This window comes from Melanostigma gelatinosum (assembly GCF_949748355.1).
Source record: "Melanostigma gelatinosum genome assembly, chromosome: 17".
Taxonomy (NCBI): Eukaryota; Metazoa; Chordata; class Actinopteri; order Perciformes; family Zoarcidae; genus Melanostigma; species Melanostigma gelatinosum.
In genome coordinates, this window is record NC_136650.1 from 17,458,953 (window position 1) to 17,471,387 (window position 12,435).

Sequence of the window (12,435 nt, forward strand, 5' to 3'; positions counted from 1 at the left end):
AACAGAAGGAAACAGTTTCACAATCTATATTCTGGGGGAAAAAAACTAAGATTATTTGCTGGGAAAGAGGATACCACTGTCACATCTGTACGGTGAATATGAAGCCACCGCCTAGCCGGTTAGCTTAGCTTAGCATTAAGACTGAAACCGTGGAAAACAGCTTGGCTCAGTCCAAAGATGACAAAATACTCCTATCAACGCCTTTGAAGGCAACTCATTCACGTGTTGTGTGTAAGCTCTGATAAATACAGAACACAAAACTGTAATAATGTCAAATTGCATCCAAGGAATAGTCTGCTGCATAAGAAAAAACACATCTTGACGGTTTTATACTTCTATTTCTGTTACCTTCAGGCTAGCTGTTTCCCCTTGTTTCAAGCTAAGCTGTAGCTTGTAACTCCCTTAGCAAAGAAGCTAATTTCCCCCCAAAAAGTGTTCCTTTTCCCTTCTTATTACTACTGTACAACGAGGCGCACTACAAAAACTCCACCCAATATCAGAACGAGAAGATTTAAGCCATAATGTTAAACATTGTCTTCATGCACACTGTTTGCCACACAATACCATCTGACATCAATATGAAATATGGCAAATTATGAAAACTCCCAGAACATAATTTCTGATCATTCATCTGGAATCACTGTAAATATGAGATACATAACCACTGGATTAAAAGCATTGAATCGTTAAAAAAAAAAAAATCACACAAATTAGTTTAAATTTAAGATCATTACAAGGTGATGAAATGTGCAAAAAATAATATATATATATATACACAACGTACAGAACTAAATCCAAATGTCCTTTGCTTAACAGCAGCAGAATAATCTGAACAGCCAAAATGCGTCAGCGTTCCCGATCACAGCTCTCCTCCAAGGACAAACGGGATACAACAAGAGCCACAAAGAGCTGCTACAGGACACGCTCTCACTCAAGCAATCCTTCAAACATGCACATGATATTCATCCAACATAAATATCTACACACAGACAGCCCTGAGTTCACTGAATTCCTTCAGACAACGTGAATATTCACATTTCCTCCTCCCCACAGCAAAGCCCCTACAAGAGAGCTTGGCTCAGCCAGAGACTCCCGTGCAGGTATAGCGTCGCCTTTCAACGTCCCACGTGAGACCCTGTGGACACAGCGGGACAGAATAATTCAAGCATAGACGGCTCATTGTTGAGCAGGAATCATGTTCTCACAGGGGTGCGAATGAGTGGCACACCGGAAGAATTCGTCCCTGTGTGAGAAGGCGAGTCGGCTGATGGAGACCTGGACGTATGACCTATAAAAAACAATGTAAAAAAGACACAGTCATATTTCATAATAATGATTTGGATTTATTTGTCGTAATCTGCAAAGAGTGTTTAGCAGCTCATGTAAAGGGAAAATGTAAGTAAACCATATCTGTTATCGCTACTATGTTCTGTGAAGAAGCAGACTCGACATATTTTGTTCAGACAAATATTTTGAAATGAGTTACAGGGTCCATATTCATCTCCCATGTCCTGTCTCACAGCTCACTTTATTCGGTGCATTTTGGATTCAGCCAATGTTTTAAGAAAAAAGCCGGCTTTGCAAATGTGTTATGAGGAAGCGCATGCATTCGTCACATTGTTAGACGTCAACAATACACAACGTGCATTTAAATGACTGACACAGAAGACAAACAGAAACTTTTGTTTGTTTGCCAGAAAACCCCACGAGGCATCTTTAAGAATCTTAATACCAATGAAATGAAGTCCCATCTTTCTGCAGACTGCGGTCCAGGTGATCGTCTTACATTGCACCTATAACCTAAAAATCACTTTGAGATTCTTGAATTAAAAACGTACAAAGTACGAGTGCTCTATAGACTGAGTCCAGTATGAAGAAGCCGATCTTTCTCTCAACTTTAAGGGAGACTTGTGTTTCGTGTGTCTCATGACAGAAAAAGTTTGAGAACCACAAATTTAAACCTTCATTTTGGGTCATAAAGTTTACAAAAAACTGAAATGAATGTATTAAAGATGAGAAATCTAAATCTAAATCCAATCTAGAGATCAGGATGCATCCAAATACTTAGTATCCTTTAAATTCAGATTCATCTCATCTGAAATAGAAAGTGGATGCTAAAAGTCGGAACAGAATTCATCAGGTAGTCAAACAGGTGTTGAGCTACTTCTGATGAAACAACAAACTCAGGCTCATGCTGCTGGATAAGTGCTGTGAGAGCAGCCACTGTTGGCATACATGCGTGACGGACTTCCCTTGTTAGAACAGCCAAGTTATGCAAAACAAAAACAAAAACATTATTCAAAAGCCACCAAAAAAAACTGTATGTGAATGTAACAGTATACTGTGTGAGTAATAACACAATAATCACCTCCATTGGTCCTCCACATCTCTCTGGCACACTTGTCAGAGGAAGTCAGTTCAGATATTTGGATGTTTGGATTTGATTTGTAATCATCTTGAGCACACAAGAGTAGAAGAGAGGGATGGTCACTTAATGGCAGAAAAGCATATATATGGCGTTTTTAGAAGCTGATACTTTTGGACGTACGACGTGAACAACTAGAACTCACTGTTGTTGCTGAACGAGAAGGAATCGCTCTCCCTCATCGTCTCGTTCCCGCTGTCCGACAGCGTCCTCTCCGCCCGGGAGACGTGTGGCCTCCTCTTGCTGCTCTTCCGAGTGCTGATGCGAATGATGCCGCGCACCAGCCGACACTCCGCCTCCTGCTCGCCCATTTTGTGCTCCTCGGCCAGCGAGTTGATGAGCTGGTTGATGGCCTTGCTCTTCTTCAGGAACACAGAGTCCGAGGTGCACCTGGCCAACTCTTCGATCTGATATTCAGAGTAGAGCTCCAGCAGCTTCTTTGCAATCAGGGAGTCCACGTCCTCCTCGCCATCTTCCCAGCCGTCGAACCTCATGGACTCATGCAGAGACGGGTGGCTGGGCTGTGTTTGACCACCGGGCGGAGGCACATACGATGGAGATTTAGTTACAACATCCAAGTACTCTCTCGTAGTGTCGACTTTGACTCCAGCGATGCGGACGTCGCCTAGCCAGTCTGTGCCGTCCTCCTCTTTGTTGCCTTCCGGGTTCACAGATCGGAGGCTCACCTTCTCCGGTTCGTCTGGGGAGCTCTCGTTCGGCGCCAGGCACGGAGCGAGGATGGAGCGCTGGCAGACCCGGTACAGGCCGCAGGTGAGCACGCTGCACACAAAGCTCCTACAGCTCCTCTGAGGAGAGCAAGGATTGCACGTTTGTGTCGCAGAGGACGGGTCAGCTGAGCCAGGAATGAAGCCAATGGTCTCAGACTCCTTTCCGTTAGCATCCTTCAGGTGAGCTTTGTGGGCTAACTTTGGCTCCGGGTTGGGGAGCCTGTCTTCCACTGGGTCGACACAGCGCTCCTCGTAGGACGACCTCTGGCTGCTGCTCCGGCTGGTTCCATGCCTGTAGCTGCCGGGCCCCGAGCTGTGCCTCAAACTGCCAACGGACATGACTAACTGCCCCCAGAATCTGTACGAGCATGAGAGAAAATGAGGTCAATATAGGTGTAACTTCAAGCTGGGGGGGGGGGGGGGGGGGGGGGAATTGCATCATCAAACAAGTTATCAAAACTTGCAAAACCTAAAAATCATGTGAGGGCATCTCTCTTTAAAACACATGTGAAACTACTATCCCCAGGTGGCAAATAAAGTGACCCAACTGGTTCTCTGGGTGATGTGTGAGCACACAGTCACAGTAAACTACCTAATCACTGCATGATGCCAGGGGGATTTCTAAAAATTGAACTAAGCTGTTACATTGCAACTGTTAAATGAAGACAACATATGAAATATTATGTGAAAAAGGTTCAAAATCATTCCATAGATCCACTGCTTAGTGCAAACCCATCTCCCGTGTTTACACTGTGACACTGAATCAACACAATTACACAAAATTCAATTCGAAAATGTTGGAAGCTAATTCCACCCTCGCTTGCTTGAAGACAGCCACGATTGCTGCAAACCTATGTTAAAACACTTATTAGAGTAACCATGCATCTGTTGAACGAATGTTTACAGCAGCGATACCATGTAGTTATTAGCCGAAAGCTAATAAACAAACAACTAAAATGAAAATAATATGTAGCGGCTTTTTCCCACATTAGGTTTACACTCATTTGCCAATAATCACACGTCACAGTTTGAACACACGTTTAGCCACTTTCATGTAACATTATTACATTGTTTTCACTTTCATGGCGACTTGTCATCTGGACTCTTTCCTCCATTAGAGGACTTACTCACTAAACATGAGCCTGTACTCACAGTTTACACGGTGCGTCCGCACAACTGACTTCCGAATTACTTGTTGTCTTCGCCACCTCACATTAAACATTTCTGTGTTAAATCCGTTTTTGAACGTCCGATATATCGACTCTGCTCAAAATATGTCACTTTCAGGCGAGTTTTCTACCTGCTCCCCGTACCTGAGCGTCAAGGTGGAGGAAAAGCACCAGGTAGCTCGAACAGGAGGTTGGACTTCCGGTTATGACTTCAGAAATAAAATGCAAGTAAAATTGCCACTGTGTTTTCATGAATGTATTTTACGTATACACAAAGGCAACACGGTGTCAAAGTATTTTAATCACGTAGCAATTAGCAGAGAAGGGCGACATTATATTTTTTATACATTTTCTCACGCACACACACCCCCAAAAAACAAAAGTCAACATTTACAAACTTTTATTTTGACATGGTTTCCGGTGTTACTCAGAGTCCTGACTGCCTGCCAAGAACAACAGGTGCACTGACATTGAAGGTAGTCGACTAAACCATGACAGTTTTTTATGACATACTACCATATTATGAAGGTTTTCATGACACATTCATAACAATGATCACAACTTATGACAAAACATTTATTTTAACGTATAATTACGAAAATCTGACAATTATTTCACGATTTCACTACCCCCCCTCAAAAAATAAAAAACTCACTAAACACTAAATTGGCTGAAATTATTGAATGATGTCTTGTCACTTTACTTTACTTTACTTTACTATAACACCGTTACTGTTGTGTGTTTGTTTTGTTTGGTTAAATCTTTGAACTATTGTTGAGATAGTTAATTTAAATTATTCTATTTCATTGTATATATTGTGCATTTTTATTATTATTTCTTAATATATATGTTTTATATTTAAAATCTCATCTGAAATTAGACAAATTGTCTCATGAATGAGATTTTGAAGGGCTTTCATTTTGAAACGCTACATCAGAATGTGCTGGTTCCCGTCTGAGTGGCACTTTGAGGTCATGTACTATTAATCTAAATTGTAACTATTATGTAACAATAGACCATTTATTTTAAAAGTTAATCTGAAATTATAAGGAAGTTGGCTCATGCACGAGATTTTGAAGGGCTTTCATTTTTGAAATACTACATCAAAATGTTCTGATTGTCCATAATTGACACTGAGGTGTTTTACTATTAATCTGATATGAAATTAGTTTTGAACTGTGGACAATTTCCTTTTAAATTGAATCTAAAACTTAAACGTAAATTGGTCACTTGGTGTAACCTTGAAGTTTCTGAATTTGATGTAGTGTCATTATAAGGCATACTGTTCTAAATGTAGTCTTTATTGATATATTTGAATAAAGACAATTGGAATTACATTTTTCCTTGAAATAAAGTTTGCATGCAGTAATTATTATTGTTTTAAAGTTTTCATTCATAAAATGTATACTTTTTCATTAATTAATTTAGTTGTATTGATGTATGTATGTATCTATTTATTTATGTTTGTCATGTATTAATTCATTTATCTATGATTTACAGACTTATTGAATGAATGTGACATGTCCTATCACGTTCACCGGAACTTTGCTCTTATTTTGAAGTCAGTTACGTTACTACCATATTGCCAAATTATTTAATGATGTCTTGTCACTTTTAAGCAAACCATGAAGACATACAATGACTTATATACACAGGTTTCATTATATCTGCCTACATCTCAGAAATATGTAGGCAGTTTATTTTGAAAGACTATCAACCGGAAATAAAACCTTTTCTTTGTTGTTAAGTTTGACAACAGCTGGTTTGACCGGACGACTCGTTTCATGACAGCGTAGCTAAAACCAATACTTTTCACTAATGTTTCGGGACTCTTTTGGAGGAGAATATATAATATTAGGATAGTTCTAGTGCTCCTCTTGATTCATGCATGCAGGACCTCTGGAGATTACCCAAAAGGGTTTTGCTATTATGTGCAGGACGAGCAAGCTAACGAGCTAGCCACGGTGACTGTATTTTGGGTGTACTGATGTTGCTCCATTCAGCTGCTTCATGCACGGGCGTCGATGATGTTGTCGACCGTTGGACAAATGCCCCGGTTCTCCGAATTGGGACAGAGCCGCAAAACTTCAGTGTAAACCATGAAAAACTGCGAGTACCAACAAATCGACCCTCGGGCACTTCCGACGCCGACCCCGACCCCGACCCCTCCACCTCATCTCGGACACGACAGTGACAAGACAGAGGAGCCGAAGAGACGACCGAGGAGAAAGTGGCAGGTTTTCCCGGGAAAGAATCGTTTCTACTGCGATGGACGGATCATAGTGGCCCGTCAGAGTGGGGTCCTGCCCCTCACTCTGGGCCTTATTCTCATCACAAGTGGATTATTCTTTATATTCGAGTGAGTTCATGTTTCAACATTGTGTTTCACGATTCTGTCACATATCACCTGTGAGTCTGGAACATCAATGCACATTAGCTTCCACAGCGACGCAAACTCGCTCTTTATAATTAACAAATGACTGCATTGACTCCCGTCTGATGTGTTAGATCAGCGCCGAACCGTAGATTCATAAAATGTCCTGATTCATGTTTTGACGAGAGCAATTTATTTACCAACTTAAAAAAAAAAGGTCAGATTTCATTATGTCGTCTGGCAATATTTTACATTCCTGTTTGGCCTTAAAATTCTCTATTTTGGTTACACAAACATTTTAATTAATCTTTGCAGCTGTTAATAAGACCAACATGTACGATAAGGAATTATTTCTATCACAGTGTAGTGAAGTGTGTTCCGTCTCCATGGATGTCAGATGGTGATTAAAGACACTGAATGTTAATTAAAACGATCCCCTGGTGGATGAAAAAAAGCAGGCTAAGTTATACGAGGTGGAGCTTAGTCTCCAGCCTTTTGATTTGGTCCCTATGTATTCTAGTTCACCCTCTCTCCACCTGTCTCTGTCCTGTATCACAGCTGTCCCTTCCTGGTCAAACACCTGACCAGCTGCATACCTATTATTGGAGGAGGCCTCTTTGTGTTTGTGGTCATCACTTTGCTCCAGACCAGCCTCACCGACCCGGGCATCCTGCCCAGAGCGATGCCAGATGAGGCGGCAGACATCGAAAAACAGATCGGTAAGGACCGACTCAAGTCATAAGTCGGGGTCAGCGCTCAACGATTGCCTTAATTGCTTTTGACTAACATCAAAAGAAAACACAAGGCACATTCTCATTAACAGTCATTATTTCCACATCGTATCTCTCGATATATATTATGACCTCCCTGGCTAAAGTTGACCCATGTGCACCTTGTTAACTCCTACTCATGACCAAAGATTCAGGAAACGGGTGGAGGATGTGAGCATTTACTGCTGGAGTGAGCCTGGCAAGCGAGCTAACAACAGCTTTCCACAAGTTGTAAATCAGACAGCGTTTGTGATTTTCAATATTCTCTGAGTCTATGTCTTTCCCACTCACTGTAGCCAAGCCGCAGCTTTCCTTCTTGCGGCGTTTAGTATTTCGCCATGCGATTATACAACCAAGGATCAATATTTCTCCTCCTTTCTTCCCTTTCTCATATCGGCTGGACATTGGAGAGCAAATGTCCAAGTTCAGTCAGATCGAACATCTGCCAGAAGCTAATTAGAGTCAATTCACACCTGGAAGAGAGTGTGTCTCACCCTGCTCCTCAAAGAGTTGAACTAAACTAACTGTCCACGCTGGCGCAGTCCTGAGAAGAGGTCCGATTGGGCAGCATAAGGAGAAACCTTTTGTTTGTGTGTGTGGTGTGTGTGTGAGTGTGTGTGTTGGCCGTGGTTGGGTAGCAGTTGGTGTTTTAGGTCTGATGTATTTTATCTTGTTGTTCCTCTCTGCAGACAACACTGGCAACACCAGCTATCGGCCTCCACCGCGCACCAAGGAAATCATCATCAACCAGCAGGTGGTGAAGCTCAAGTACTGCTTCACCTGCAAGATGTTCCGGCCTCCGCGCACCTCCCACTGTAGCCTGTGTGACAACTGTGTGGGTGAGCTGTGGACACACACACACACACACACACCAGCGCTCTGACAATTACACATGGTGAATAATGAATGGAGGCCTCGTATACGGTCTCGGTGAACACGATCCCAATACTCCAGTTCATGCTGGATCGACTTGATTGACATATTGGCGTACTTCTCAAAATGTCAGTGCTGAATTCTTGTTTTGGTGCGTTTCTCATTCAGAGCGGTTCGACCACCATTGCCCCTGGGTGGGGAACTGTGTGGGAAAACGCAACTACCGTTTCTTCTACACCTTCATCGTGTCGCTCTCCTTCCTGACGGCGTTCATCTTCGGCTGCGTGACCACACATCTAGCACTGAGTATGTGATTTTGCTCTGGTTCACGGGTGTTTTTTTTTTTCTTTTCAAAAACAGTCAGGATGTTACTGATAGTAACTGCGAACACACCTGGCTCTCAAACAGCACCTGCCAGTAACTGTAAGTGTTTGTTTTGTCTCACTTGGACTGCCAGGCGGGCGGGGTTTACCACATCAGAGCAGCTTCGGTGCCAGATAAGGAAAATATACGGAATGCTCTTTAGTTTTCAGATTTGTCGTGATCTGTTGGTTTTGGCTACTGCACACATTTTCCTCGCTAATGGCCTTCGAAACACGCGTTGAGCCCGTGTTATTGTTTGCTCTCTTTCAGGGGCTCAAGGTGGAAAAGGTCTGGTGTTTGCTCTGCAAGAGAGTCCAGGCAGATATCCTTTAATCACAAATGTGTTTCAGATTTTTATTCATTTCCAAAAATACTGATGCTCTCCTTGACTCGGCCTTTCACTGCAGTGGAGCTGGTGATATGTTTCTTCTCAGTCTGGTCCATCTTGGGCCTCTCGGGCTTCCATACATACCTGGTTGCTTCCAACCTGACCACTAACGAAGATGTGAGTTCTGCCTGGAGTTGAATTTGTTGCACTGCGATTACAGTATAACGTTGGTGTCCTGTGGTACAGTGTTAAGATGATTCTGGAATATTTGTAAATGAGCAGTTGATTTAATGACATTGATTTTACACCAATATCACATTTATATCCTGTCTGTTCCAGATTAAAGGCTCCTGGTCAGGGAAGAGTGGAGAAGATGTCACCAACCCATACAGTCATAAAAACATCTTCATCAACTGCTGCTCTGTGCTCTGTGGACCCATGCCACCCAGGTTAGTCACACATTTGAGTTTGTTTCATTTTTTTTCCTCAATTTCATTTAATAATTAAATTTTCCTTTCACTTTACATTTCACTGTGTAGCACGAGACCCTGTTTTAAAATGTACATGACAGAGAATCATTCCAATTGACAGATAACTTCCTCACTTGGTAAAGCTAAAATGAATCAATGTATAATTGTTTCTATCTGGTTTTTTTTTTCCCAGCTTGATCGACAGACGAGGTTTGCTGCCCGCGGATGAATCTGTCCAGACAGCGGGTGTGGACATTGAGCTGCCCACTCTGGCCACTAAAAACGTGGTAGGAGGATCTTCCCAGCTGGCTTTTGGCTTGCAGGGATCCCCCTCTCCTGTGCCTGCACCCCCCCACTCCCACCAAAGCTCTCCCTCTGCCTGACTGAAGCCTTGTTGCCGACCGTAGCTCCAACCCAGCATCCGTCTGCTGCCTGCTGTTGACTGTTGTGTACGGGTTAATCCCCACATATTCTCTATTTACACTAAAGACAGAGCTTTGCTATTTACTTTTCTCGGTGCAAACAAGACCTTTTAAAATAAGTGAACTTGCACAATTTCAATTAGTTGTCAAGTTGAAAAGTGAAGACTCGGATGCTGTTTCCAGCTCGTCCTCCTCTCTCCTTGCTCTCTCTGAGAGTAAGGGATATTAAAGGATGCCTGGAGAGTTTTACAGCAACTTTTGTTTACAATACGTCAACTGTGGTTCAGGTAGAGTTGCACTCTGAGCCACAGAACTGGTATCAAGTGGTAGAGTAGCTGCTGTTTGGCTTTTCGTTTACGCTAGAGTATCGAAATTCATTTTGTTGTAGGGTTTGGCGAGTGTGTAAAACTGGCCTTTTGAATTCAGTTGATACGTTGGTGAAGCTGTGAAGAACGTTCCCCGTTTGTATTCTGTGGTTGTTCACTTTCTACTGTCTCGTATTGAGTCATATTTGTCCAAAGTGCCAAATTATTTGTCACGCGTTGAGCCAATCAACATTGTTTCCCTTCATGCTTGTATTACATGTTTGATTTGTCCATCTTGTTTTTAATACATATTTCTATGTTGTCAGTATCTGAAATGTAAAATAATAAAAACATACATTTTTGTCCATGCATTTCATCATCGGTGTGTCACTCATTTCTCATTGTACGGTTTGGCCACCCTCCCAATTTGCACATTTGGAGAACAGAATGAATTTCCCGAGGGAAGAAAAGCTCAGAGTTAGGACCGAGTGAATAGACACACAAACACTACGTGTGTTCACACGTAGTGTTTGTGTGTCTATTCACTCGGTCCTAACTCGCTGTTCTGTGTCTGTCTCACAGCAGGAATAAATCCAGCTCTAGAGTCTTGTGTTGTGAACAGAGAGCTTTAGTTACATACTGGCTGCATATGAGGCAGGTGGCTCCAACAACATTACAGTTGACAACAGTTAAACAACAGTTCAAATCAAAGCCCCACACTTCATTAATTAAAGTGCAATACTAACTTTTTAACAGTTTGACTGTGAAAACCCATTACCTCTGACGTCTGCTAGGAAATGCAGCTACACTTGAGCCGTGACAGTGTTCTCTGTGATCTCCTCCTGCCCTGTGTTGGCTTCCATCTACATTTACCGTTTCTGTGTTGTTTGCCGTGTAAATAGTTGAGCTTGATCATTTTTCCTGGGTCCAACCCGTTTTTGTTTTCTTTCATCATACCTGCCTCTGGTCTGGTGTTTTGAATGTTCCTTGGGCTAAACATCCATCAAATAGGATTCCCCAGGTCCAATGTGCAGATCTATAGCATGAAACATTTGCAAACTCCTGCTTCGGACCACTTGTGTGGCCTGCTTGCGCTCCCAACTTGCCTGTGATTCGTCTCGCGCAGCTCTTGATGCGTTCACTGAAGTGTTTTAACGGCCTGCTGTTCCCCCTGATTACTTCACTGACTCGTCTCATCACTTCTTGTCTTTTTGTTCTTCCCTTCCTCTTTCTCGTGCCTCTCCAGTGCACAGAGGGAACTAAAGGTCTGCTGGAGTCGGCCACGATCCCTCCGCTCCTGTCCACCTCGTGTCCTCAGGGGAAACCTCCCTCAGCTCATACCTGCCCAGACAGCGGCCCGGCGGTGAACTCTGACCCTTCACCGGAGCGCCCCACGAGCTGTGGGGCCCGCCACACGGCTAGCTCCCACGGCGATAACTCTCCACCACGCCACGGCAAGACTCGGTCAAAGAAAAGCAAACGAGCGGCGTTGCATATTCCCAACCCTTCTGTTGAAGTCCCCGTGTCCCCTACGTCTCCGGACGCTGGCCCAAGCTCCAAACGCAGGGGCCGCGAAGGTGCCAGCTTCGCCTCTTTGCGCTGACTGAAACAACGGCGGTCTCCAGTGAAAGCGCACATTGTTTGAAGCTTGCATGCTGTAACACAGTCAGATACAAGTGGTATGAGTTCAAAAAGATGTATTTATGTGTTGGTTCTGTGAAGGCTCTGGGTCTTGTCATTGTGTATGAGGATGACAATCACTAAGATATGTATTTGTGCGTTCAATTTGTCGTGGAAGTAGGAAAACTAGAGCAGCTTGGATGTATTCTGGCTGTAAAGGATCAATTTGGCATTTGGTGTAGAATGAAAAGATGTAATTTGAAAGATGGTGTAACTGGTGTACTGTTAGAGCCATATGCCTTTCTGATGATTCTCATGTAAAACATGAATTTTACCAGCATGTCACATCCATCAAATATTGTGAAATAGTGGCTTTGATGTATCAGGTGGACAAAAGCTTTGTTTGGTCTTAAAGGGAAAATCCATTCCAAATGTTGAACTGACATAATTACATCATTTCTATCACTTTGTGCAGCTCAGTTTATGGTGTGAACTTGAGCCAGTTTCTCCTTAAGTTGAACAGTAGAGAGGCAGTCTGTGCTGATGATGTCATCTTGAGACATATCGGCAGTGAATAGTTGAACAGGT

At 42.9% G+C, this 12,435-nt stretch overlaps 2 protein-coding genes across 3 annotated transcripts in view; one reads left to right on the forward strand and one right to left on the reverse strand.

The window, feature by feature from the left end:
• Positions 1-1,193: 1,193 nt before the first annotated feature.
• On the reverse strand, positions 1,194-3,492 carry kdf1b (keratinocyte differentiation factor 1b; the record flags this gene model as incomplete). Its single annotated transcript, XM_079288772.1, has 3 exons — positions 1,194-1,288; positions 2,369-2,455; positions 2,571-3,492. The coding sequence occupies 3 exons, from the start codon at positions 3,490-3,492 to the stop codon at positions 1,194-1,196; spliced, it is 1,104 nt and encodes a 367-aa protein (XP_079144898.1).
• Positions 3,493-6,081: 2,589 nt separating this feature from the next.
• The window catches only part of zdhhc18b (zDHHC palmitoyltransferase 18b), a 6,837-nt gene continuing 483 nt past the window's right edge, over positions 6,082-12,435 (forward strand). The window contains exons 1-9 of one of the 2 annotated variants that reach the window (XM_079287998.1): positions 6,082-6,681; positions 7,255-7,415; positions 8,156-8,305; positions 8,508-8,645; positions 8,973-9,024; positions 9,105-9,207; positions 9,370-9,479; positions 9,694-9,787; positions 11,483-12,435. The exon at positions 11,483-12,435 is cut by the window's right edge and continues 483 nt beyond it. In XM_079287998.1, the coding sequence (XP_079144124.1) occupies positions 6,422-6,681; positions 7,255-7,415; positions 8,156-8,305; positions 8,508-8,645; positions 8,973-9,024; positions 9,105-9,207; positions 9,370-9,479; positions 9,694-9,787; positions 11,483-11,830 (1,416 nt within the window). In that variant the 5' untranslated portion in view covers positions 6,082-6,421 and the 3' untranslated portion in view covers positions 11,831-12,435. The remainder of the gene's footprint in view (positions 6,682-7,254; positions 7,416-8,155; positions 8,306-8,507; positions 8,646-8,972; positions 9,025-9,104; positions 9,208-9,369; positions 9,480-9,693; positions 9,788-11,482) is intronic. The other variant, XM_079287999.1, reaches the window with a different exon arrangement.